Genomic DNA, 25,931 nt, shown 5'->3' with positions numbered 1-25,931 from the left:
GTGAAGGTCCAGAATCCCAAAGATGTGTCAGGGGCCCTGTTTCCAGACAGCGCCGGCAAAGAACGATGGATTTTTAAATTTCTTTTTAATCACGACTTGACTCGGGAGGAATTCATGACACGTTTCCACTGTGTGATTCGTCGTCTGCTAGGCCACATGGTTCAAATTAGGCTTTGAGGACAGGCGTTGGCTTTTGAGTGTTGCAACCAGGGTTCACGTTTGAAATTGGGGTGTGGAGCCAACATTAGGCTTTCACGATACAATTTGGAGAAAAGATCGTGGGTTCGTATTCGGGTTTCAAGTCAGGGTCAGTTAGTTTTCAATAAAGGTCACAAGTCAGGGTCTTGGTTGAAGGTTAAAGACGAAAATTAGGGTTGGTTGGGGTTTGAAATGAGGAAGCTTTGCCTGCTGAGATGTCCTCAATTCCGATGTCCAAGTTTGCAAACTCTTCCTTTTGCCAAGAGTTTGCCAATGCTATTTACATTAGTTTAGCTTAGTGCTGACTAAGAGCCCTTGTCATGAAATCCCCGTGTTGAAATAGTGCAAGCATATTAATTCAATTATATGCCTCAGCGCTCCAATGCACCTACAGAAGTGTTCTATTGTCTGCTGAAAACAAAGAAAAATAGCAGAAAATCGTGTATGGATGAAGTTTAGGGTTGGAAAGGGAAGGGAGGGGGGCTTAGCTGGAGAGCAATGGAAGACGGACGCGCTCCTTCCCTCCCTCCCTCCCGCAGTCATTTGCCAAGCTATTTGCTTGCATTAAGCAGAGAGATCCTATTATCGATGCATCTTCAAAGACGCCCCAAATGACTGTAATGGGGAAATTAGGGGGGGGCAAACAACACAAAAAGAACAATGGCAAGTTTTTAAAAAGGAAAATACTGGAGAGCATTATCAAACTGTGTTTTGGCCTCCACGTTATTTGGATGTTTCTACAGCTTACATCATGATAACATTCATACTAGGATATTGTTACAGCCTTGGAATCCGAACCCTGACAGTCTTGAAACCCTCATTTAATGCCCTATAATGGGCTTGAAACCCTCATTTGACATTTCACCGTGGCTTTAAAACCAAATTGAAAACCCAGACGTATCAAAAGAAACGCGTCTCACTTTATTCACAAATGTAGAAACTCTGAGATTCGGCCCTGAACGCAAAGCTGCTTGGGAGTAGCAGATCACAGACTTCGAGTTGAGTCACAACAAGAAGAAAAAAGCCTTATGTTGATGTGGGCCCGGTGAAGGTGTTGTGGAGCGGCATCGATCTGGCTTATGAATAACCTGCACAACAAGGGACAGTAGTCCAAAAACGCTGCTCGAAAGCATCGCGCTTGTTCAACACTGCCCTCTGCTGGCGAAAAGACAACGCGCGACCTTCTTCCAGAGGCATTGATTTGGGAAAAGCCTGATTTCAATGCCTAACAAATCCTAAAGCAGGTTTATGCTCTAATTTAAAACCGTAAGTTTGGCTTCAAATCGTGACCTTGACAACCTTGGTTCCAAAATCAAACCTTGTCTTGAAAGCCTCATTTGAAAAGCAACGCCATTATTTTGTCAGCATCTTTGACCAAAATGTGCAATTTGGTGGCCGTTTTCCTCCCGGATCCACCATCTTATCTCGGTCACTGGTGACTAAGAAAAAAAAAAGACCCACGTTGAATAATCACAAGTTTTAATTGGAGTGTGCTCACTGATTGCTCTACCTTAGTGTTCATTAAAAGAAAATGAGATTTTCTTATCTATAATTCTTCAGATCAAATCTTTACAGTCACCATTTACCAATCGAGCTGCTTCCGCGGGGCGTGCGGTGCTATTAAATGTGCCCCCCCCCATGCCCCCCGCAAATCTCTGGTCAAGTGTGGTGACTTAATTGCAACGGCTGTTCTGGGATTTAGAATTCTGCTAACTGGGCGCAGGCGGTCCAGTTTGTCCGCTTTGTCCACGTGATGAAGCTGCGCAATCAATGCTCGGCACCCGAACCCGGCCGGCGCTTCACGGGGGACTACCTCCTCCCCTCTACGCCAAAGTACATCTGGAAGACTTCGCAGCAGCCTTTCTCCCGCAGGAACTGGTAGAGCAGACCCAGGTCCATGTGGTTCCCTCGGCTCCCGCGCGGGTCGAAGGCCGCCTCCTCGAACCCGGAGAACTTGCGCAGGGAGTCGATGCTTTGGACGCCGGGCGCGTCCTGCAGACAAACGTCCTCGCGGTGTCGAATGGTGATCCGTTTCCACGTCAGGTTCTTAACTCTGCACAGTGCCGACAACATTTAGTTGGAAACTCGAACCATAGTTGCAAAGTTTCTTGGAAAACCTGAAAAGCATCAATAAAAGGAAAGCCAAATGTTAACCAAAGTTACCTGGACCAGAACTCCTCGCAAGCCGCCTGTGGACCTTCCACACAAACAATCCCAGGTTTGCCGGGCATGCTGAAACCTGATAGTCCGAGCTCTTTGGCCCACTCCACGATGTTCTTCCTCTTGGTGCTGTTGTAGATGTGGTGGCTGTAGATCCACAGCCGACTGAAGGCTTCCACATCCTTTTTGGGAGGAGGAGGTGGCGCCGCCGCCGATAAGCTTTTGTCAACGAAAGCACGCAAGTTGTCCCTGAGCCATTCCAACGCCGACAGCACGCACGCTTCTCCCAGGCAGGTGTCCGCCAGGTGCGCATTGAGTCCTGCATGGACCTGCGCCTGCTGGGCGCGGCTCAGCTTGCAACAACTAGGGCAAAAAAAAACAAAAAAACACTCAACTTGGTTCTTATGGATGCATCATAGGTAACGGAAGTCTGTCCAATCAATTGGCTGAGCTCTTATCTTACCGAACCGTTAACTCTGGGACCACACTCGGATACTCTGGTGGATACGTGCAGGAGAGAATAAAGGCCACCTATAAATATGACATTCAACAATATGAAATCCCATTGATACCTGAATAATGAATCGATTCCAATATTGCACTTTATTTACCCCCTCCGCGTCTCTCGTTTTGTCATCATCCAGCTTCTGCTTGATGACGAACTGGGGTCTGGAAGAGGGAGATGGTGCCGGTTGTGGTGGGCTCTCGCCGGAAGCCGACGGCGTACGCTCGGCGCCGACGTAGTCCCGGAGCTCAGCGAGGGCCAGCTGGTCCACAATCTCCAGTTCTTCCCGAGTGGGGAACATGCTTGTCAGCAGCTCGAGTTCTGCCAGCTGAGCCTCTGCCCACTCCCTGAACCACATGCTAAAATGTGTGTTTTGAATTTCATTTAAAATTCGGTGATTATTTTGTTTCCCCAACTTTATGGCAAAAGGTCCACGTTAAAACTCCGCACAAGCGCGATTCCACCCGGAAGATTTACGTCGGAGCACCAGTGTGAACTGGCGTGCCTACCCGAACATTTTTGGCGTGGCACTCGAAAAACGTACCGGGAAAAGGTATTTTTAATGTATCATTTTTTTTATGTACACGAAGCTTGCTTTAGGAGAGATTACCCATGACGACAAATACGGGGCAAGTGTGTGCTAAACGTGTGAAAACAAGCACGAGCGAGCTCAATTGTCTTGTTTGTGAGTTGAGCGTGCAAGCCTCGCACCGGAAGTGCAACAAAGCCACTGGCTGCATGAAGAAAATGTCACATTTTGGTTCCGCTTCTATATCCGAGCCCATAGACATGTTTCGCTTCACTTTAGACTACCAAATCAGCGCCTATTTGTACGCGGATTGTGTACAAATGTGTCCTCGAAGAGTACTTGTATGGGGCATCTGCTGAGGTGTTTGGATCATATTTGGCGTCTCGTGGAAAAAGTAAACGAAAGTGAACGCGTGACGTGGTCAAGTAATTCCTCAAGCAGGGAGCTGAATTACGTTATGCCCTTACGTGCTCGAATCCGACTTTGATCATCACGTAAGTGGCTTGTTTTTAAGCAGCATTACAACACAAATGCGTCATCTGTGATAGCGCAAAATAGGGGGAACATGGGGAAGAAAAAAGCGAAGGACAGACGCTCCAACGAGGATGATGAGTTTGAAATGACAGGTAAGCACGCTTCCATCTCCGCACAAATGATGGTGACTCGTTGGATACGTTTCTACAAATGTAGTTGATCCTCACAGGTCCAGTTTGCAGGCACATTAGGAAAGGCACAGACAAAACTGTTCTCAAGAAGGTCTCTGGTGTTTTTGATTGGACAAGTTGCCAGGACTGTCAAAATGAGGAGCCAAAAAAAGGGATCAGAATCAAAGACCCTTCGGTGGACTCCGAGGAGGAAAAGGACTCGGTGGATGTGTGGATGTGCATGAAATGTGGCCACAGAGTGAGTTCGTGTGACCTGTCGATTTGTTTTGACGTCCAGAACTCTTTGATAGAAGCTTTTCTTTGAAGGGATGTGGCCGAAGCTCCAAGAACAAGCATGCCATCAAACACTACGAGACGCCAAGGTCTGACACGCATTGCCTGGTGATCAGCTTGGACAGCTGGAGTGTCTGGTGAGTGGAGCAATTTACATCTCACAGAGGTGGCGCACTCACATTTGGGACTTGCTTGAAAATGGACATTTGGACTTGCACGTATGTAAAATATTGCCACCACCTCCGCTCTCGCTCAGGTGCTACGCGTGTGACGATGAGGTGCGGTACTCTGGGAGCAGTCAGCTGGCTCAGCTGGTGAACAACATTCAAAAGATGACTCAGCTGGAGCATGCACAGAAAGCACAGAAAAGTAAAAACAAAAAAAAGTTGCTTTTGATGATGTCGCAATAGTGACATTTGTTTCTCCTCTTCGAAGACGACGTGGTTGAGGTGCGACCCAAAAGCGTGACGTTCAAAACCGAAGAAGATGAAGACAAGGAGAACATCAGGGCCCAGAGTTGCGAGAGAAAGATCACCAAGAAAGTAGCTGTGTGCAAGTTGCCAGACTCCACCATGGAAAAAAACTGCGGAGTTCCCGTCCGCGGGCTAAGCAACTTGGGAAATACTTGCTTCTTCAACGCCGTCATCCAGGTGAGCTTTTCAAAGACCTTTCAAATCGGACCCGTGTCTTCGCGAGGTGTCGTCAAATGTTTTCTTGCAGAACCTCTCTCAGACGCAGATGCTAAGACAGACACTTAACAAGGTGATCGAAGACGAGAGCAGACTCCGGGTCAAACCAGATTCCTCCTCCAAATTGGTGCGTGACTTCTTCGCCTCAAGGAAATCACACATTTCTGCGTCCAAAAATGAACACACGCAATCACTTCAAGTTGAACAATTGTCCTTTTTGTGAGCACAGAGGCCCGTTGTGGCGGAACTGGATCCGCCCGGATCGCTAACCATGGCGATGAATCAGCTCCTCAACGAAATCCAAGAGTCCAAGAAGGGGGTGGTGACGCCACAGGAGCTGTTTGCGCAAGTTTGTAAAAAGTGAGCGCTGGCCGCCACAAACGTCAGAACCCGCAAATTTGTTGTGGCGTGACGCCTTTGTCTCTCGCGCGTGCGTGCGCAGGGCGGCCAGGTTCAAAGGATTTCAGCAGCAGGACAGCCAGGAGCTGCTGCGCTACCTGCTCGACGGGATGAGGGCAGAGGAGAGCAAAGTAAGCAATCGCTTGAAAAGCGCAACACCTCACTATTGCAAAGTGGGAAAAAAATATATATATATATAATTATGATTTGCTTCTTTCAGAGAGTGAGCTCCGCCATCACCGAGGCACTTAAACGTTCGGGAAAAGTCACAGATGGAGACGAGCTCAAATCCGTCGTTAAAGGTAAGCGCGAGTAGTCGCCTCGATGTTCTTTCATTTTGCCGAGCGTCACGGTCGTCGTCTATCTGCAGAGTATGAGAAAAACGGGCTGCCCAAGAATTTTGTGGACCAGGTGTTTGGCGGCGAGACGACCAGCACCATCATGTGTCAAAAGTGTCAAACGGTTCGTGCTGCAGCGCGCTGCGCAAAATAACACCGGCAGCGAACGCTCAGCCGGCCGCCTCTTCCTCTGACTCTCGCTAGGTGTCGGTGGTCACCGAGATGTTTTTGGACCTTTCGCTTCCGGTTTCTGATCAGGTAAACATTCTTGCGTGCGCTTTGGTTTTCCATTGACAGAATTCCTTCAAATACTACTTCCAATCATCCAACGCAATGGTCGGGAGTCGAAAGCACTCTTTTTTCTCGACCTACGTATGGCAAATGTTTAATCATGCCTTCAAAAAATACAAATGAAAATGACATTCTCGTCTTTTTCCTTCTTTTTTCTGCTTTTCCGTCGGTCCAGGCGTACAGGAAGAGGAGCCAGAAAACAACGGCACGCAAAAGCAGCGGCACCAGCGAGGACGGCCGGGAAAGTCAGAGCGAAGATGTCGTCTGCGCAGGCAGCAAGTACCAGCAGAAGAAAGTCAAGAAGCAGGCCAAGAAACAAGCCAAGGCAATTCTCCATTTACCATCCAAAAGCTTTTCCAAGGCCCGTAACACGTCTTTGTTTCCTCTGTGTGCAGCAAGAAAAGCGGCAGCAGAAGCTGGGCAGCCGACTCAGTTTCAACAGTTTGGCATCTCTGGACGAAGCAACGGACGACGACGACGATTGCGCGCAGCAAACAAAGCTGCCCGGACACAAGGCCAACGCCCTCGACCCGACCCGCAAAGGCGACCCCGTCAACAACTCCCAGTCCAAAGCGGCTCGCGTAGGCGCCTTCGCGGCGGCGGCGCAGCGCACCGGTGACGCTGCCGTGGCCGCCGCCGCCGACGACTCCCTGGCGGACATGATGAGGAAGATCGACCTGAACGACGCCTTCGTCGAGCCGGAGAGCGAGGACGACGCCTTGCTGGAAAAGGCCAAGGAGTACACGGTGGTCAACCAGGACCCGGAACTGGCCTTCCAGACTTTGGCCCACAGGGCTTCGCCCGACAAGCAAGAGTGCTCGGTGGAGTCGTGTCTCTTCCACTTCACGGAGGAGGAGACCCTCAGCGAGAACAACAGTCTGCTCTGCATCAGCTGCACAAAATGGCAGGCCGGCAAGAACAAAAGTGCAGGTAGGCAAAAATTCAGAGTTATTGTTTACGTCCACGCCGAACGCTTTGAGGCCATGAATCCGACTTGCCGCTTTTCTGGGATGCGGCGAGTCCGTATTTTATTTTTTCAAACAACATTTTCTCTGGCTAGGAGCCAAGAAGAACGTCTACACGGAGGCTTCGAAGCAAATGCTCATTTCCTCTCCACCACCGGTACTCACTCTTCACCTGAAGAGATTTCAGCAGGTGATGCGGCAGGAGGAACAAACGTTCCCATTTGCACATTGCGCCGTTTGACCACATTTGCTTTTCTTTTCTTTTCTTTTCTATTCTCCAGAACGGTTACAGTATTTGTAAAGTGAACCGACATGTGCCCTTCCCTCTGATCCTGGATCTCGCCCCTTTTTGTGCCCTCAAGAGTAAGGTAAAGATGATTTTGCACTCGGAAACTCGATGCCTATGAAGTCGACGATGACGCATTTTGTTTCTCCTCGCAGAATGTGGCAGAAGGCGAACGACAGATTCTGTACAGCCTGTACGGCATTGTGGAGCACAGCGGAACCATGAGGTCCGGTCACTACACGGCCTTTGTGAAAGTTCGACCCCAGAACTCCAATCCGTCCTCCGGCAAACTCGAGGGTAAAAACGCGTACCTGAATCCACTATCTTTGCTGATGATGTAATAAAACACGGTCTGATCTGTTTGAATCTCAAACCCATTAGGAGATCCACCTCTCGGATCGTGGTTCCACATCAGCGACACCAGCGTGCAGCCCGTGAGCGAGAGCAGAGTGCTGAGTAGTCAAGCCTACCTCCTGTTCTATGAGAGGGTCCACTAACAATCATCAAATGTGTGCCTCTGTATACCTTCTGCTGCTCGAGCTCTCTCTATTAGAAAAGGTTTCTCGCAGTGTCACTCACATGGTGACTTCTCAGAGGGCATTTAGCGCTGCTGACATTTTACAGCTGTTCTGTTTCTCAGACTCATGGGAACATGTCAAGGTGTGCAAACATGCGGTCCAGTTGTGGAGAAAGAAAAAGAAATGTACACAAACTCATCATTTCATACAGGGGACGACGGGGTGGAATTTTAAGCAAATACATGTTTATTTTGTATGAATATGCAATAAAAACACAGTTGATGTGAAATTGTGTGCTTTCCCCCCCCCGCGCATGCGCACAAAGCTTTTCCCATCCTGTGCTTTTGCTGACTGGTCCCGGATGGGCACATTCGTCTCGACCCAGAGCACGCAAATGGTACCGCTAACGAGTTGACACGCCAGGTCGGTGCTTATTCGACGCTTGAATCGATTATTTCTTGTATTTTCTATGTCTTCGCTGTTGACTTCATCAATATTGTCGCTTTAAATTCGAGCGATAGATAACGGCCTCGCCTTCGGTGCGATGTTTTTATCACTTCCAAACGTTGTCAAACTTAATACGATGAATGTAATATGAACATTTGTCGACAGAAAGAATCAACCGTGCAGTTAAACAAGAGTTTGTCGCCACTGAGCTTTTGTTTCTCTCCCCCGTGTGTTTGGCCAAGTTGGCCAAACATGAGTCAGCATTTTGAACTTCCCTCGACGAGTTGAAAAGTGCTAAAAAGGCAGCTAACAGCGTACTCGACAAGCGAATGCTCAACTTTGTCGATATTAAATTGTACGGAGATGCATATGAGGCTGAGAAGTGTTCCGAATATTATGATCCTCGTGTTTGACATCACTGCAAAAAGAGTTGAGCTTTAACGCAGAAGCATCTTACTAAATCATGTTTTCCTTGTGTCGTCGATCGAAACAAAACAGCGTTGCTTTTAAATGAACTCATTTTGTTGTTATGCAACTGCATTTCTCCGAACTGGTGAATAGCAGGGATTTTGGTGGCAGAAAACGAAGATGCATGGCATGCCACTTTTCTTGGCACAAATAGGAATAATAATGGTTGAATTAATGGCAGTGAAATGACTAAAGTGTTGGCTGTGTCGTGACTCGGGAACACTCTCAGTTGAAGTTTACAATGAATACAACATAATGACACATTGTGTATTTCAAACAACCGCATAGCTTTGCCTTAAGAAGTCAGTTTAGCTTAATGCTAACAAACAATGCAAAACACCATTGATGGGCTTTCGTATATCGTCAGTGTTGTGGTGGATGGAGTTAGTGCTTCAAGTATTTATGAGTAAGTTATTAATAAGTATGATTTGAACACAAACGATGGAGCAACACATGTAGACAGATAATATAATACAGAGATGAAAAGTTTAGTCCTCTGCGTAGAACAACAAAATTACACAAGTATACTAAGCTGCCATTTCTGTCAAGTATCATTTCCTATCGAGTGCTATTTTCCACGGAGGCAATTCAATTCATATTTCATGACATCAGGTATCATTGAATGAAGATTTTGGAAGACCTGCAATTAAAGACCTTCCTCTTCGCTCCTCAGGCCGAGTGAACCATGCTGCTCCAAGCCCAGCGCGTGTCCGTGTTTACCTTCCAGTCGGCCGTGCACAGCGCTCACGTGCTGCAGTGCCTGGACGAGCAGCGGCGGCGGGACCTTCTGTGCGACGTGACCGTGGTGGTGGAGGGCCGCAGCTTCCGGGCCCACGCCGCCGTCCTGGCCTCATGTAGCGAGTACTTCCACGGCTGCGTCGCCGACTCCAAACACAACGCCGTCGTCGCCCTGCCGGATGAGGTCAGTTTGGGAACTCGCTCCGTCCGATTTTTATTCGGCTCGCGGGTGTGCCTGCGCCCAACGGACGTCAGTGATACCCAACGGATCGTCTTCCTCTTTTGCCCCAGGTGACAGTGCGGGGCTTTGAACCTTTGCTCCAGTTCGCCTACACCTCCAAGTTGCTCTTCACTAAAGAAAACATCCACCAGATCCAAAGCTGCGCCAAATTCTTGGGCTTTCGCAACCTGGAGTCGGCATGCTTCGATTTCCTCATCCCCAAGTTTTGCGAGCCAGAAGTGCAGGATGTCAAGCGGAGGCGCTGCTGTCAAGGCGGCGAGGCAAAGCCGCCGCCGCCGCCGGGCACCTGCCACTTGCGCTCGGAACCCCTGCCGCCGTTCCCATCGGGCGCTCCGACCCGCGACTTGTGCTTGGAAACCTGCGGGCCGCAGATGTCGTCGTTATCCCCGGATTTGTCGGCCGACGTCGCGTGTCCAATGTTGTCGCTGGCCGATCCGGCCAAAGCGGGGCACGCCTCGCAGCTGTGCGCCGGGGACATTTCGGCCTCCGATGACGTTTGCGCTCAAAGCCAGCCGGAGTTGCCGTGCGAGCTGTCGGCGGCGCCCGTGGATCCGCTCGACGGGATGCAGCCCGGGGAGGGACTCGACGAGGACTGCGGCCTCGTTTCTTGTCCCGGCGCTCGCCTCTTGGAGCGGGCGGCCGAGGATGAGGGATTCTCTGAGAGAAGCAAGGATGAGCGGGAAGTGGCCGAGCATCTGGCCAAGGGGTTTTGGTCCGACCTGTACGCGCCGGCTCAGGCTGCGCCCCCCTCGGACAGGAGCGATCTGGAGAAATCCCCTTCGGACTTCCATTGGCTCAAACAGCTGGACCTGACCTCCAATCCGGCCGACTGTCCTTTCCTCAGGGAGCTGGGATCGGCCGACGAGTCGAACCCGTGCGCCGACGCTCCGTCCCAGTCGGAGAAGAGCCCCTGCATCTCCTCGCTCAACTCTGGGGATGACTCCGACGTGGACACGGACGGCGATACGGAGGCCACCAACAGGAGAGCGGCCGAGGTGGGCGTCGCGTCGGGACAACTTTGGGGAACCCTACTGACCCGCTGTCGCTCCTCTGCAGATTCAGCTGCCGTTCCCAGTGGAGCACATCTCGGCGCTGAGTCGCAGCGCTTTCCAGCAGCTTCTCAAGCACCATTCCATGACGCCCGAGCAGCTGGACTTTGTTCATGACGTCCGGCGCCGGAGCAAAAATCGCGCGGCGGCGCAACGATGCCGGAAGAGGAAGATGGACAGCATACACCATCTCGACGGTGACATCAAAACATTAGTAAGTCTCTTGCCCCTTTTTTGTTTTCCTTTTTCCATTCGATATTGCCGCTTGATTTCAACTGCATTTTCTTCGCGCAGAAAAGCGAGAAGGAGAAGTTACTTCAGGAGCGTGCAGAACTGGAGCAGAACCTGGAGGAAACACGCCAGAGTCTTTGCAGGCTGTGCAAGAGCGTCAGCGCCGAGCCCGCCTCGGACCAGGACCGCCTGCACTTCCTGGCCAAGCTGTCGGCCCCCGACTCGCCGGCGTCGCCGCAGAAAGAGGCGTGAAGGCGGATTTAAAGCGGTAAGTTTGGAGCCTGCCCTGGATGTACTTCACCTTGTGTCCAAGGACCTTTTTATAGTATGCCAAACTGTAGTCACGCCCACACGGATGTGGCATTTTGAATGAACCTCAATCTAGATGGGAATTGAACTGTAGCAACGTTCCCAGTGTGTTCCTAACCACACAGGATGCCTATCCGTCGTTTGATTTCTCAGGGAAGAGACTCACCCTGATCCCTGAACCTGCACTTGAACACGTCCCCCCCCCTAACTCGTTTTTATCACCATCATCAAGTATTATATGACTGTAATTCTCGAAAGGAATATGCAAAGCGCTAACGGAACTTTTCTATATCATGATACTGTCACTGCTAACGCGCATCGTCCGTAACGGTATTGTTGATGCTCTGTCATGCAAATGGTGCCTTATGCATTTCATTCTAAAGCACTGTTGCACATTAACCCAGAGCCCATATTGACGACAATTTTCTATTAAATGGTTTCTTTTGCAATCAAAATCCGCGGTGGTGTGCTAGCTTTGCCACTAGGGGGCGGTAGACGTCAGCAATTGCATTGCTCATGGGTCGGAGATGGGAAAGGGGTGCAAGAATGTCCGAAATACTGGCTCATCATTCAGGGTGGCAAATCCCTTCTTCCAAACTATGGATTTGTAAATAGGATACTACTCTGATATCATGTGGATTTTTTTCTGGTCACTTGAAGGAAGTGAAAACATTGTCACCTTTTTAAGAAAGGCAAACATAAGAAGATGTGAGGTAAAAATATATGATATGCAATTTTGAAAATCATTTCCCCTCCTAAACTCAATTGAATTCTTAGTTCTTGTCTTCTTTTTAACACCAAATGAACTTAAAAATAAGGATGCAGCCTTTGAAAGTGACGAATAGAAATACAATGAATTCCCTTGAACAGCCTGTTCTGCTGTTTAGGCCAGATTTGCTTTGATCCTTATGTTGAAAACCAAACGAGCACTGTAAAGCGGCAACGGTCCGTATATGCTCAAATAAGCTCCATTACCAAGTGTAACCGACGTGCAAACCAGAGAGCCGCCGTTGGCGGGTCGCAAACAAGCCATTGTGCCGCTTGCATATGTTCCAATACTTTTGCAAGGGAGCGTTGCCCATTTTGCATGGCCATTGTGATGAACATTTTTAGCCTGCCGGGCTCTCGTTCCACCCAAGAAGGTCCCGACAAGTGAGGTCGCATCTACCAGTCAAAGGGATTACACGCTCAGATATCGGCCCCGCCTCCTCCCGACCTGCCGCAATCCTCAAGATGGCGCTTGTCAAACGTGCCTTCGCTGTCACCTCATTGGCCGCAGTTGGGGTCCTCCCCCGGCGCCGCCGTCCACCGTTTCGCTGCATCAAAGGAAGAGCGCACGATGATCCGCTCTTTGAGGCTTGATTTGAGGAGGAGGAGGAGGAAGAAGCAGCATCAGCAGCTGCGCGACATGGCAAGGTCAGGGGCTGCTAATCCGCGGCCTCATTCATGCCAGATTAAAAACCTGCTCCCAGTTCTGATTAAGAATGCAGGGTTAGAAGATTAAAAAGCGGCAAACAAAATGAAAGCAGTTTAAGACCAATCCTGGAATTCATCAGGATACCAAAACCTTCAACGGTCTCAAAGGAAGAACTCGTGCTGCCATTTTTCACTCCGACCCGTCTGATTTGGTTTCATTGATCAACCCACTTTTGACATTGTAAGTCTTTGCGTTCACGCCACGTCGTGACTTCCTTTTCACAATTACACCAGCGATTATCCCTCTGAAAGGCAAGCAAGCCAGGATTAGGAAACAGGGGGATTAGAAATTAATTAAAACATCTGGAGTTTTGTCCACTCGCTAAGTCGCACAACATACGTGCTAATAGAACGCACGAGTAGGTTACAATTTCCTGCCCAGCTGCAAAATTGCCAGTAGATTAGAGCGCCGTAGTGGCAAAGAAAATCGCTTTTGTTTTGTGATCTGCAACAAAATCGGACTCTTATCTCACCAGAGTGCCACACACAATGCTTGACTGTCATTCCCAACATAAGGTCCTTGACCTTTTTGTGACACAACATTAATCGGTCGGATAAGCTGTTAAGCGACTGTATCCTGATTACATGGTCTCCATGAACTTCATTTTCGGGGCTAGTATTCCGCTGACAGGATTATGGAAAGGAGGGTCGTAACACTGAAATCTGCCAGACAAGTCAAAGACACCACCGGAGGACGTGTCCACCCTCGAGCTAGCGAAGCCAGCTAGAACGCTGATCCCTTGATACTTGAGATTATCCAACGGTTCATGAGGTAGCAAGCGACCAGATTGATCCGGAAAATATTTTAGTTGGTCCGTCAGGTGCATCTGCCTATTGACAAGTCAAAGCGCTCATCTCGGTTCAGATGTAGCCGTAAAAGTAAGCGCCGCTAGTTAGCAGAAAATGAGAAGGGCCTAAAGTTAAAAGAAAAAACACATAAGCTAATCAGTACTGTGCGCTAATGTTTTCCTTGTCTTTATTATCTTGCTAATTGTCTCAAACACTTTTGGCGAGTCAAAGTACCAGTGAGCTCAAATCTGACATTTAATCAGCAGTTAATAGAAAATAATTGGCTTGGATACAGCGGAGTGGTTTGATGGTCGTCATGGCCTTAAGGAAGCCTCAGGCATGCCAAAAGTAAGACATAGCTTGCAGTGAGTGATGTAATATGTGAAATCATGTACCCAAAATGTTTTGAGCGTGATTTGAAATGGCAGCAAAAGGGGACAAAATAAGAAACTCAACACAGCAATACCAAACAAGCAGCGATCAAAGGGTTCGAAAGGATGTCACTTTTGTTTTCGCTCAAGAGAGAAAAAAACAGAAACTTGAGAGATACAACCAAAGAAGATTCACTGAAACAATGTTGTGAAATACGTATAGGTGCAAAAAACACGGTAGAAGGTATTGCACACCATTTTGTTTGAAATATGCAAATGCAACAAAATGCCATTTGACCTCACATTTGTCTTGTTGTTTGCTTTGCATCAAAACACAAAGGCCGTGATGGTAAAGCATCATGATGTCTATTATTCCCTCAAAGGACTTCTTTTTTTTTTTCCTTCCACGTATTCGTCCAATTCAAATATTCATGAGCTTTCCATCAAAACTACAGAAATCGCTAAACTTGAAACGTTTTGATTGTAACAATGCAGTTGGACACATTTGGATCTTTTCCGTCAAAGGTTGGAGCGCGTCAATACTTATTGTGCCACTCGCACTGGCCGACGCTCACCTCCTCGATGTCCAAGTTTTTCCTGGATTTGTAAATAAACTCTCCGATAGCCACGAACACGGAGAGGACCAGGCCGGCCGCCAGCACGATGAAGATTCCGCCGATGTTCTCCACGCCCAGAGCGCTGGCCTCTTTGCTGTCCTCCTCGGGGCAGCCGTTACCCCGCCACCACTTCTCCTTCATCATGTGCAGCTTGCCTTCCTCCTGAAGCTGCAGGATGGCGATGGTCACTTTGTCTCTGTAAGGGGAGCCTGCGGAAGAGAACGCAAAGCTCAGTCGCCACTTCATCGCACCCGTCGTGCCCTGCCCATGCGTGGTTGAATTTGGAAAGAATTCCACAGTCATCCCAATTTTCAGCCAAATTGGATGTTGACCCCCCCAAAATGGCCCCCAAGTCGGGTACCTATCGGTGTTCCCACGCCGTAACCCTTGGAATCGATCAGACCCCCGATCTGCGTGAGGTTGCAGTTGCGCTGGCTGATGTACTCAATGCTGGTGGACTCCATCAGGAGAGCGTAGTCAGTGGTGAGGACCCTCTGGATGCCCTCGCGGTTGTTCTTCACCAAGGCAGTGTTTTTCCGGCTGCTCATGAAGGCCCACATCTTCTCGTAGGTGGAGATCTTGGATTTCTGTTGGAGTGAGAGAGGGTCTTATTGACGGGGGGGGTCGAAGAAATAGCTCACCGTCCTCGACATGTTTTGCGGCTACAAAAGACCATTTTGTGTCCAGAAAACGTGATGGACCATGAGCTACCAATTCCCCCCAGCCCCCCCGATATTTTGTATTGGGGCCTTTCTTACCTTGAAAAAGGTCATGGTGGAGCCGTCTCTGACGGCGCCGTACTCTATTTTGGTTTGCTTGGCCAAGTCGTCGGCGGAGTCGATGGGCGAATCCATTCTCTCCACCGTCAGAAAGGCAGCCAAGTTGGCAGTGTAGGAGGATATAATGATCAGCGTGAAGAACCACCAGATCCCACCCACGATCCTGGTGGACAGGGCCTTGGGCATCAGCTCGGAACCTAAAAGACAACCGTGACGGTTCCTTACTTAAACGCCGCCGCACGGCCGCCCGCCGCAATGACCAAGCGTACCTTGCTGCATGAGTGCCCCGACGCCGAACCACACGCTGTTGATGAGGGTGAAATTGTTTTCCACCACGTCCGAGTCGGGGTTGCAAGGGTGAGGATTGTACCACTCGTACGGCGTGAACCTGGAGAGACAAATAGTCACAATTTCAAAACCAAAAACTCCTTCCAAACGTGCTTAAGATGACTTGGCTAATTGCTAATCGGAAATCCTTATCCCTTGGTAATGGGAAACCGTCCTGATCCTTATCGCCTATCGTGCTGAAGCTGGGATTTTTTTTTTACCTGGCAATAACAAAGAGCACGCAGCTGACGCCGAGGCAGGCCAGCAGCACGTACATCCAGATATCAGGCGACAGCGGGTTGAGGAAGGAGAAAACGCCCGGGTTGGTGCCGTTGGGCTTGTGGTAGAGAATGCTGATGCCCAGCGTCATGAAGGGCTTGGAGAAGTCAATCACCTTCTCCCTCACGTAGGTGATGGTGAGGGGGGCCACGGCCAAGTCGGCGACCTGCCGTCGCAAAAGTCTTAGGATTGTGGCAATTCGGGGGTCTTCTTGAAATGCGCACTTACGTGGTCAATGAGCTCGCGCACCATGCCGTTCCACTCCCCTTTGTCGTTCTGAGCGCCGTACTTGCCGTCGGTCACCAGCTTGACCTCGTAGGAGAAGCCCAGGATGTTGGAGAGCTCCTTGAGGAGGTCCAGGCAGTATCCCTCAAAGCGGTCGTTTCCGTACAGCGGCTTGTCCGACTTCTTGTGCATCACGTAGGGATTTTCCTGGAAAGAATTCATCTTCCTGAATTATGCTAGCCGCTGGTTCGCTATTTTCCCGAAACGTTTGCGTTTTTTTCCCGGTGCTCTTTCTAAAATGCCGTCAAGCCGCGGCCGATGGGAAAGTAGTAATTATTGTCACTGTTGTACATGGCAGGGAGGAGCTCCGTATTTTCTTAGCGTACCAGAATGGTGGTGACGATGAGGGTCCTGTTGGCCATGGAGTCGGTGACGTTTGTGCCCGAGTCCTTGTTGTTTTCTGTTAAATTAAGGCCGGTCTGGGAGTTCCACACGCCGATCTGGAAAGGACACGACGTCACCGTGACACTCTAGGCAGGCTGCAAAGTTTGGCCTGGAGCCACCCACCGAGCACAAGCAACACGAAAGGGAAAACGGTCAAAGCACAACAGATGAGAGACCAGACGCCGACACGTTTTGAGAGGGGAAAGGAGAAAATCAGACGGCCAGAGTGGATCAGTAAACAGCGTTACGATTTCTTTAGTCTGCTTTGGGGGCAGCTAAAGTACAGACCTTTTTCCATACTTTATTCAGGCGATTGTTGCCTGCGATTATCTTGTGGCAAACAGGAAAGGAAACAAAAAAACCTTTAAATGGATGGCATTGGACCTTTCAAAGACAGCGGCAAAAGCAAGTGGGAAGCGAAACATGACCAGTGAAACCCCAAAAAAAGAACATAAACTTGCCACTCATTGTATATGTAGAGACATATTCCCTTTTAAGCCATATCGTGTGACAATATAAGCAGCAAACTTAGCAGAAGGTGATTCTCTTCTTTCACCTGCAAAAAAAAGATCTCACTATCTTGTTCAGTTGTTTAGTCATCAGCAGTTGGTTTCACCCAAAAGCCTTCTGACCAAAAAGCAGAGAAAACGCTCTTTCAAGCATAAAGCATGAAAATCCGCGTGGGTGGCTTCACCTTCTCCAAGCCGTCCTCCTTCAGGCTGATCACGTCCAAATCAAAATCTTTGCGCAGGCCGTCTGTCTTGTTAATGACGATTTGGCCCGTCAGGCCGTTCCACTGCACCTGCGCCAATGAATTGCAATTATTTCTGCTTCTAACTGTCGTATAGCAAAACGCCAGATTACAGCAACATTCAGGATTAGGAGAGAATGAATAATTGATGCATTGGGGCCAGACGCGGAGACAATTGTTGCGGTCCAATGGCCACGTCTGCATTGGCTGGACATTTCTCTCTCTGTGTGTGTGTGTGTTTAGTAGATGATGATGATGATGATGCAAATGGAGCAGGCAGGCAAGGTTCAGCGGGGGCTCATGAATGCAATCAAGTCAGCCCACTTGGAATAAGCTTCCATCTGAGCATTGCTCACAAAGCTTTTCTCCGAAACATGCCCAAAGGGTCGTTTTGAAGCGAATTGGCCATTTTAGTCTCAATCCAGATGCGGGTCAACTTTTCAGCTTGTCGATTGTTAGCGTAAAGCGACTCACGTCTTTGAGCATGTTCATGAAGCGCGCCCCGAAGCGCCAGGGCTTGTGGCGGTGGCACTGAAGCGAGCTGACGGTGATCTGGGCGGCGCGCTGCGAGGCCGCCGCCACCATGTAGACGGCGTCGTACATCAGAGACGCTTCCGTCTGCAACGGCAATCAAACAAACGCAACTCACTGAATGGCATCGCTAACTTTGATTTGATTTTATTTCCCCCCCCCCCCCCCCCCATCCGAAGCTCTAATTAATTCTTTCCCAAAATAAACCTCAGCGTTTTCGCTCAGAGCCTTGATTTGTTTTTTTTCTTTTTCTTTTGGGGCAGCCTCCCTTTTTCAGACCTCAGTACAGTGCACAAGCAATATTAGCATGTTACGTGGATTCATTTTGTTTACCAGAGCGAGATCCGTAAATAGCTTTTAATGACCCTCGTTAAAACGGATCAACAAGTAGAAATGGAGCTGTCCAAACGTGTTCTATTTATTCTTACCGTCATCATGCCTTCCATCATTCCCGTCTCGGCTTTGGAGGGGGCCTGCAGCCGCTCCGTGGCCCACCTCTCCACCACCGAGGCCACCTTGGGGTTGTCGATGTTGAGCAGCCGGAAGCCCGTCATGTTGACGCCGCTGTAGCGGTACGGCTCCAGGTCCAGCGCAAACAGGTCCTGAATGAAATGAGGGAGGGAGGACGTGACTTTGCAGCTTCTTTGGAGACAGCCGTTTGTCAGCAAGCCTACTTTGGGCACTGCTGTGGATTATTCTTATGTGGCTTGCCTGCTTACCAGCGTGGTGAAGAAAAAGTGGTAATATTCCGTCATCATCCCCATGGACAGGATCTGCAAACCATTGAAAGGCGTTAGAAGCCAATGTGCCCGCTTGCAATTCATTTTCAAGGCACGAAATCATTAAGGACTGAGGAAGCAGAATAAAGGAACAATTTGCTTTTACAAAGAGATTTCGAATAGAAAGCCCAAAAATGCCGATATCAAAAGTTTGACCGCTCCATTATTTGTGAGGTTTTCCCCCCCGATGTTCTCGTAGGCTTTCTCTGCCATCTTTTGGTGTCCGGTTCACCTGCTTGAGGACGTCAGCCGAGGTTTGGTAGGAGCAGTCGAAGATGACGTAAAACTCCTTGCCCTTCTTCATCTCCTTGAGCAGCGGCCGGGCGTCTTTGCTTCCCAGCGGCAGCTGTCGGATCTTGATTTTGATGCTGTATCTGGACGGAGCCTTGATCAGCTCTTGCAAGCGAATCAGGCCTTCAACGCACAAACGTCATCGTTAGTTGAGGTTCTACGCGCTTCGAGCCGCCCGCCGCCGCCGCCAGGTTTTGCCGACCGACCCGTGGCGTCCTCGTAGACCACGGTGACCGTCTTCCACTTGTAGTACTGCACAATGTCCAGCACGGCTCGACTTATGGAGGTGTACTCGGGATAGAGGTTAATGTAGAAACTGTCTCGGTTGTCCACGGACGGATGCTTCCAGCGCGTCTGGACGTGAGGGACTTCCAGGGCGTTGCAGATGGACTGGACGGCGCTCACCGACGAGCTGTGCGACGGTCCGAACACGGCCCCCACGCCCAACGCCAACTGGTCGCAGGCTGGGAGGGAAAAACAAGGAGTTAATTGACCAAATGGAGAAATCTCCATGAGTATTTTCCCGTCAAGACTCGCGACCTCTTCTGGAGGCCTCGAAGCTGTCGAAGAGATTTATTCTCTGGACGTCGTAGGTCAACGTGGTGTTTGGCATGAGGGTCCGGTTCCTGTTGATGTTGGTGACGGCAAACTTAAAGGCCAGCTCCTCCACGCTGATGGGCTCGGTCTCCAGCGTCTCAAAGATGCCGCCTGGGGCCACAGCGCAAAAACCAAAGCGTTAAACGGGGCCCAGAGCAGGCCGGGCCAGGCGCTTTTATCTCCTGTCTGGGCGATATGGACCAAATCATGCAGCCTCACTCTTCATATTTGCTTGGAGCAATTGCGAATAGGACATAATGTTGCGCAGATGTCCTTGGGTCACGAGTACCAAAGCGGATTTCATCCCATTCAGAGAAAAGCTTCACCTCGGCCAACCTTGTCCTCTTTACACGGCCTACATTCTTACTAATGCGGCTTTTGGGAAAAGCCCGCGACCGTTCCAAGACGCGCAGGTCGGTCGCTTCAGCTTCTCTGCAAACATCTTTGTCCGAAGCTCAAAATCTCCCCTTGGGAGCGCTGACGATGACCCCTCCAACTCCCGTTCCATTCGTTGTTGTTTGTGACCACTCCCACCGTGGCGCAGCCCTCCCTCGCTACAAAGTACAAGTATTACACTGGCAAAAAAAAAAGCTTTGAGTCGTTTTTTTTTTTACCAAAACGCTTCCCTTTCTCCAAGTGAGAGCTCCTCGTCTGCGCTACGTGGTTGGCTTTTGAAAAGCGTGCTCCCATTCCAAGCAGCTGCTAGCAGGTCCCGGTAAAATACTTCCTAATTTTGCACACAACTAATTAATGCATCAATCAAGCATATTTTTCAAGCGCGCACACACACAGATTTGCTCGAACTTCTCGCTTCCAAACAGATGGTCTGTTTTGTGCACGGGGGCCGCTATTTTGTGATTTACATCTCGGTAGTCGACCTCTAATCACACAAACGCAAAATCATGTGCGCCTGTGCTGCATGAATAATCTCCAAAGCGCTGGCAACGCTCGAAGGGAATACAAGAGGGGAAGCGGACTCATTTGTATTTTGGCTTTGTTTGCGTTGTGAAAAAGGGAACACAAACATGTCAATTCAAGGCTACAGTGACTGATGTTATGATTGTGGTGTACAGATGGAAAATTATTTGGATAATAATGGTTAAAGCAAAGGATTAAAATACAATCAAATAATGACATTAAAATAAAAGATCAATTGTTATTGATGAGTAAATATATTTCGATTGTATGCATCTATGATTCGGATACAGAAAAGGCCACAATGTACATGAATAAGTACCAATATGAAACTGCATTAATAAGTAAGTTAAGAACGCTTACTATTTAAGTTTCTTTCTGCTCCTTTTGAACACGTAAAGAGTGCCCATTCGTGTAATTCGTACACAACTGTTTCATTTGATTTATGTTATGCGCAAAGCATACGCACGAAGCACCTTTTTTAAATGGACTACTCAAGGTTGAAATGGCATAAAATGGTAATAAAATAATAACAATAATTGAATTGTCAGTTTTTATCATTTTGTTTCAACATTTCCTTTTTTACCAATTAATGAGCAATTTCTAATTAATTATGCACCACAAGCCCTTTTGAGTATTTAGTAAGAGTTCCTGGAGTAACATGACCATCTCTTCCCCCACATGGCTTTTTGTACGAGGCAAAACAAATTGCTGGGGCCAATTAGAGCTATCCCAGCATCTCGTTGGCACGGCAACATGCGAGCGCCAGCGTATACGGCCATTTTTGAGAGCGTCCAATCATGTTGTTGATTTGCACCAAGCCATCTTGCCGGCCTTTCTGCTAATGGCTGTTTGCTTGCGTGTAATTAGGCATAAAACGCGACTCGCTGGTCCCGCGAATCAGCAGTGGCAAATCATCCCGAGAATTCAAACTGAGCGAGTAGTGACACTACATTGCTCTTTGTGTCTGAAAGACATTAAAAAAAAAAAGCCATCTCAGATTCCAATCCCAGATCATATTCACCACTTGCAATGTTGTGTAAATAAAGCCAGTCAGCTTTGTAGTGCAACAGCGCTGCAATGACAAAATCAAATTTCGCTTTGGGCCCCACTGAGGCACCAGCCAGCTCTGCGTTGTGCTGCCTGATACTTATCTCCTCCTGCCTAGCTCCCTTCTTCAAAATCCAAGCAACCGTTGGGGTTCATTAAGCACCCGAGCATCCAGGGTGGTGATAAATGATTTACTGCGCACTAACCAGGCCACAAAACAAGACACAACAAGCTTGATTATGGAGGCGGGCGGCTTGGCGGCTTGGCGGGCGGGCGGCTTGGCGGCTTGGCAGCTCATTCGAACGCAACTTCATTCGCTAATTATATCCGCGGATTCATCTGTCCTGCTCCATTTTTTAAGGAAGCGTTTAGGAAAAAAAATGAAGCTGCACTCCATGCAGAACAAAGCTGAATTTATCTATCTGTCTATCTGCGTGCCGAATTTGAGGCCTATCGCGTCTTCCGTTTGCGGGCCCCCGACAAATAGGTCACCGTGCTTCAAACTAAAACGGCCAACTGCCTTTCAAATTTTAGTTACGGGTTCTTTTCCACCTCATTTTGTCTGTCTGTGGCAACTTTTGACCACATTTTCTCCTGAATGGAAAGCAGTGAGTGAGTCGTGGCTTCTGTCGCTATGTTATGAGGTCAGACGGTGCCGCGGGGCGGGGCAGGGCGGGCCATGCATGCTGGGAGGGAGGTCAGCGCCGCAGGGAGAGCGCCGTCATGCCGTCGGCGGCCTCCGGCGCCGCGCTTCTTTCTGTCTCTGCACGAACATCCACAGCAAGATTCTTTTGCATTTCCGTTTTGGAAACAAAGCGAGCGAGCTAAAGGCACGACGTGTAGCCTGAGATTAGAGCAGATTTTGTTCAGGCTTCTTGCTTTTGGCTCCGGTAATCCTCCACATATTGAGCCATTTGTCTTTTTGGTTTTCTGAGGAGCCAATTCCCAGATGTGTGCTGAAAAACTGAAGGCCCGTCTTTTAGGGCGGAGCGGTACAACGGCGTAGTGTTTTGCCTTTCTCCCAGGCCGACCCGTCCAAGTTGGCCGGACGCCAGCCCGAGAATGAACGAACGAATGAATGAATGAATGAATGAATGAATGAATGAATGAATGAATGAAGGATGGAAGGCGCTCCCGAGGCCCGTTTGATGTGCGCCACTGAGCTCTCTTTGTTCTGACGCTGACACACGCAGAGTGAAAATGAGGATTATGTTTTGGTGGCCGGACACGTTATCAAACGGAGCGACGATATCGCTCGGACGAGCTGCGGACTTTCTGCCTAAAGACGATTAGCGTCTGTTGTTTAGGGAATTATTATTATGGATTGCGTCCCGGGCGGACGGCGACACCCGCTAACACAGAGGGACGGTAATTGGACCGAGCGCCGCGGCATATGGGCCAGATTAGCGCAGGATGAGAATGACAAACCATTAGGCCGGACGGAGCCGTCGATGATTGAGACGGATTAACGACACCGAGCGTCGATCGAGAACGGGGAGGTGACCCGTTAGCCAGAGCGGGACGTGTGCTCAAGTCTTGACCGTGAGATTAACATTTCTCCATGTCAGGGTTAGCGGAAAGTGTGCAGTCTTTGTAAAGATGATCACAGTTTGTTTACCTTAACTTGAGCCTCAGCTAAATCAGAATCAAAACTGATTTGAATGAGTCTCAATTATCTTTCACACCAATACAGTATGAATCTGGATTCAATGGAGGGACAATTGTAGGTGACACATTTTAAATCTTAATGGGAGTCTGAATTGGGATTTAAGAGAGAGAAATTTTTGGATAGGACAGTGAAAGCTATTTGGAGATGACACACTTCAAGTGCGAGTATTGTATAAAAATGCATTTTTTTGTGACGCAACTTGTTTTAATGAAATGCTTTTCTCACTGGTTGCATCAGATGTAAAAGAGCTAATTGCACGGTCAACCATTCAAAGGGCTGGCTCATTATTCCGTAGCTGCCGTTGTATCTATTTCCCATGGCGGCGGCGGGCGGGCGGGCCAAAGGGCGAGCGAGCGAGCGAGCGATGCCTTGACAGGCATCAGCGAGCGGTCCTACGTTGGCGCTGCATGTGGACGGAGCAGGGCCAAACTCTGGCAGCACGACACCAGAGTGGATTAACATCATTTCAATCTTCTGCCCATGATTATTGTCATGAACATGATTTGGGGGGAAATGCAGAAAGCAGCAATAATCCAGTCCAACTTGTGAACATAATAATCGAGGAGTGTTATAAATTAGAAAAAAATGTCAAACCCAAATGTAACGAGTTGTTATAAACGACTTGTAAAATTGGTGAAATGCTCCAAATGTAAATGGTGTTGCCGGTATTTCGAGTAAGATATGATTCATTTTGTATGCAAAATATAAAAAACAATGCAATCAATACAAATACAATATATAAACGTTTTATGAGGCGTTTTGAAGCGACGACAAGCTCAGTTATTAAGCACGAAGAAATAACTTTTCAAAGATATCCAGACTTGGTGTTTCTGATATTTTTGGTCACCTCACTCGAAGTGGGCCACAGAGTCAAAATATTAGGAACGGCTGTCAGTTGTGCTATACCAAGTTGTCATTTGAAATGGATTGAATTGATGTCACATTTTTGTTCATTACATTTTTGTTTGACTAAATTGTATACACATTTGAGTCGATGGTTTGAAATTTAGAAATAAATCCAATCATTCTACATTGTCTTTATGAAATGATTCTTTTTCATTCATGTGTTTAAACCACATGAACGTATTTTAAAAGCAATGATGTAAAGCATGAAATGAAATCAAGTATCTTTTTAAAATGCATGAGCTTCAATGAATTGATGTCAGATGCAAACGGGCCGAGTGATGCTCCCGCAGTCAGTCTCAGTCAGTCAGTCTCAGTCAGTCAGTCGGTCAGTCACTCACCAATCCTGAGGACCTGCTGCCAACTGAGCCACAAGTGTGCTAGCAAGTAGAGCAGCGACAAGAGCAGCCCTCTCCTCTTCGCCATGGTCCTCCCTGGGGGCTCCAGTCGAGCATGGATGTCACTTGGTCATGCCGACACCTTGCCAGTCCTCGCATCCTTCAGCGTCACAATCAAGTGGCCCCTGACCCGCAATGTCTTCTCACTCATTGTGACGAGGAAGAGAGAAAAAACTCCAAATTGTCTGTTAAAATCCTTCATGCGTGACACGGCTGTTGTTTTCCATGCTCACCGTGCACATAGCAGCTTTGTTTTTTCCCGGCGCGCGCTTGAATTGAAGGGTGCGTGCGTGCGTGCGTGCGAGCGACTGTGGAGGAGATGCTCCGTGCTGTCAAGGCACCACAGAGAGCAAATACTCTTTCCGGTTTTCAAAATAAAACCTAGCCTTTGTAAATGGGCTCAAACCAGGGCTGGCCAAATTGATGTCAAGTGGGTATTCGTGGCTTCATAAGAGCTCAAGAACAACAGTGCCATTTTTTTCCTCTTTTGGATGCAAATAATTGCAGGTCGAGTTGGAAAAGGGTCACGTTGATGATCTTGCCACATATCTTTTTTCAACTCATTTGATCTAGACGTCATTTTAAATGTAGTACAGATAGTTCCACATTCATACAAATCGGCAGTGTTGATTCATGTTTTAACGTGCTGATATAATGTTGGCTTAATGCTAAAACAAATGTTTTCTTTGACTCGCACATGCCAAAGTAAATACCGAATGGCTTTGCAGAAGGCAATACGACATATCTTTCGTCGTATCGCGCTGTCCCAAAGGCTGTTCTCGACGCATTTATTCTGAAACGAAGAATTCTTCATTTCCGGCTTGGTTTCGGCTCCTCGTCGGTAACTGGACGCAGCGGGCCGGGATTCGGGGCTGAGACTTTCCCTCCCGTGCCGTGCCGACACCCAATTGAGGGCACTGGCGAGCTGGCTGATCCGCAAACATGGATACGTCGTGAAGATTAACTTCAAATCTGCCAGCGGTCGACCTCGACCACGTCTTTGCTTGGGTACACCGAGGAACGATGATTAAATCTTGGCCACGCTGCCGATGAGGGCGGGCTGGCGGGCGGGCGGTTGGGCCAATGTAATCTTGGCAACTGCTGCTTGCCTTGCTCGCTGCCTTGAAGATTAAGCTTGCTTCTCAAACTTGGAGCCCGCCCGGTGGGCTGTAACTCCTCCTTCGTCTACTTTTGGGCCAACTAAAAGCTCTGATATGTTTCTGACACGTCACACTCACTCATCTGAAATCTTCACTCCTGACCCTCGAATCGATCGCTGCCTTTTGTCATGTCGATTTGGACAGGTGAGGGAGGGAGGGAGGAACACTGGCAACACATTTGCGCCTCCTCGGGTCCAAAGTTTCCAAATCCACCAAATTGAGGGACGCATGCAATTATTTAGCCAAAGCGGCTGCTAAGATGTTTGTTATATGTATTCGAA

General features: G+C 48.7%; 4 protein-coding genes across 9 annotated transcripts in view; 2 read left to right on the top strand and 2 right to left on the bottom strand.

The window, feature by feature from the left end:
- Positions 1–1,660: 1,660 nt before the first annotated feature.
- rwdd2b (RWD domain containing 2B) lies at positions 1,661–3,515 on the bottom strand. Its single transcript, XM_037267783.1, has 4 exons — positions 2,970–3,515; positions 2,822–2,889; positions 2,362–2,721; positions 1,661–2,251 (listed from the first exon to the last, which is right to left on the bottom strand). The coding sequence occupies exons 1-4, from the start codon at positions 3,219–3,221 to the stop codon at positions 2,008–2,010; spliced, it is 924 nt and encodes a 307-aa protein (XP_037123678.1). The 5' UTR covers positions 3,222–3,515; the 3' UTR covers positions 1,661–2,007.
- An 86-nt stretch (positions 3,516–3,601) lies between these two features.
- usp16 (ubiquitin specific peptidase 16) lies at positions 3,602–8,039 on the top strand. 2 transcript variants are annotated; one of them, XM_037267776.1, is made up of 19 exons: positions 3,602–3,886; positions 3,941–4,018; positions 4,096–4,295; positions 4,364–4,467; positions 4,587–4,699; positions 4,766–4,980; positions 5,051–5,146; positions 5,249–5,379; positions 5,462–5,549; positions 5,639–5,720; positions 5,789–5,880; positions 5,961–6,014; positions 6,223–6,372; positions 6,443–6,977; positions 7,108–7,202; positions 7,294–7,380; positions 7,454–7,595; positions 7,680–7,832; positions 7,868–8,039. In XM_037267776.1, the coding sequence occupies exons 2-18, from the start codon at positions 3,958–3,960 to the stop codon at positions 7,793–7,795; spliced, it is 2,361 nt and encodes a 786-aa protein (XP_037123671.1). In that variant the 5' UTR covers positions 3,602–3,886; positions 3,941–3,957; the 3' UTR covers positions 7,796–7,832; positions 7,868–8,039. The 2 variants fall into 2 exon arrangements, with proteins under 2 accessions (XP_037123671.1, XP_037123670.1); XM_037267775.1 differs by having other exon boundaries at positions 7,680–7,983.
- Positions 8,040–8,109: 70 nt separating this feature from the next.
- The window catches only part of LOC119132463 (transcription regulator protein BACH1-like), a 32,731-nt gene continuing 14,909 nt past the window's right edge, over positions 8,110–25,931 (top strand). For 2 of the 4 annotated variants that reach the window (XR_005099883.1, XR_005099882.1), the window contains exons 1-5: positions 8,110–8,239; positions 9,405–9,653; positions 9,761–10,705; positions 10,767–10,973; positions 11,054–11,258. Coding sequence is in view for 2 of the 4 variants with exons in the window: in XM_037267780.1 (XP_037123675.1) it covers positions 9,417–9,653; positions 9,761–10,705; positions 10,767–10,973; positions 11,054–11,242 (1,578 nt within the window). In the remaining 2 variants the exon portion in view is untranslated. Of the gene's footprint in view, positions 8,240–9,404; positions 9,654–9,760; positions 10,706–10,766; positions 10,974–11,053; positions 11,755–23,426; positions 24,231–25,931 lie in introns of those variants that run through there. The other 2 variants (XM_037267780.1, XM_037267778.1) reach the window with 2 other exon arrangements.
- Positions 13,725–24,541, bottom strand: LOC119132460 (glutamate receptor ionotropic, kainate 1). 2 transcript variants are annotated; one of them, XM_037267773.1, is made up of 16 exons: positions 24,434–24,518; positions 19,499–19,666; positions 19,165–19,422; positions 18,900–19,081; positions 18,608–18,661; positions 18,317–18,490; positions 17,832–17,975; positions 17,301–17,408; positions 16,895–16,936; positions 16,549–16,662; positions 16,166–16,369; positions 15,880–16,103; positions 15,601–15,719; positions 15,311–15,528; positions 14,914–15,139; positions 13,725–14,761 (listed from the first exon to the last, which is right to left on the bottom strand). In XM_037267773.1, exons 1-16 carry the CDS (start codon positions 24,516–24,518, stop codon positions 14,472–14,474), a joined length of 2,610 nt encoding a protein of 869 aa, XP_037123668.1. In that variant the 3' UTR covers positions 13,725–14,471. The 2 variants fall into 2 exon arrangements, with proteins under 2 accessions (XP_037123668.1, XP_037123669.1); XM_037267774.1 differs by lacking the exon at positions 16,895–16,936 and having other exon boundaries at positions 24,434–24,541.

This window comes from Syngnathus acus, chromosome 13, assembly GCF_901709675.1.
Source record: "Syngnathus acus chromosome 13, fSynAcu1.2, whole genome shotgun sequence".
Lineage (NCBI taxonomy): Eukaryota > Metazoa > Chordata > Actinopteri > Syngnathiformes > Syngnathidae > Syngnathus > Syngnathus acus.
This window is presented reverse-complemented; position numbering and strand designations above follow the sequence as displayed.

What these genes read in the sequence shown, in the direction of transcription:
- rwdd2b (XM_037267783.1), bottom strand. Translation starts at nt 3,221, where the DNA reads ATGTGGTTCAGGGAGTGGGCAGAGGCTCAGCTGGCAGAACTCGAGCTG. An exon ending in AAACGAGAGACGCGGAGGGG is followed by an intron (nt 2,890 to 2,969) that starts GTAAATAAAGTG and finishes TCATATTTATAG; the next exon opens with GTGGCCTTTATTCTCTCCTG. An exon ending in TGCGAGGAGTTCTGGTCCAG is followed by an intron (nt 2,252 to 2,361) that starts GTAACTTTGGTT and finishes GGCACTGTGCAG; the next exon opens with AGTTAAGAACCTGACGTGGA.
- usp16 (XM_037267776.1), top strand. Translation starts at nt 3,958, where the DNA reads ATGGGGAAGAAAAAAGCGAAGGACAGACGCTCCAACGAGGATGATGAG. An exon ending in TCTTCAACGCCGTCATCCAG is followed by an intron (nt 4,981 to 5,050) that starts GTGAGCTTTTCA and finishes GTTTTCTTGCAG; the next exon opens with AACCTCTCTCAGACGCAGAT. An exon ending in GTCCTCCGGCAAACTCGAGG is followed by an intron (nt 7,596 to 7,679) that starts GTAAAAACGCGT and finishes CAAACCCATTAG; the next exon opens with GAGATCCACCTCTCGGATCG.
- LOC119132460 (XM_037267773.1), bottom strand. Translation starts at nt 24,518, where the DNA reads ATGGCGAAGAGGAGAGGGCTGCTCTTGTCGCTGCTCTACTTGCTAGCA. An exon ending in ACTTTTTCTTCACCACGCTG is followed by an intron (nt 18,491 to 18,607) that starts GTAAGCAGGCAA and finishes CATTTCATTCAG; the next exon opens with GACCTGTTTGCGCTGGACCT. An exon ending in CGGCGTGGGAACACCGATAG is followed by an intron (nt 14,762 to 14,913) that starts GTACCCGACTTG and finishes TCTCTTCCGCAG; the next exon opens with GCTCCCCTTACAGAGACAAA.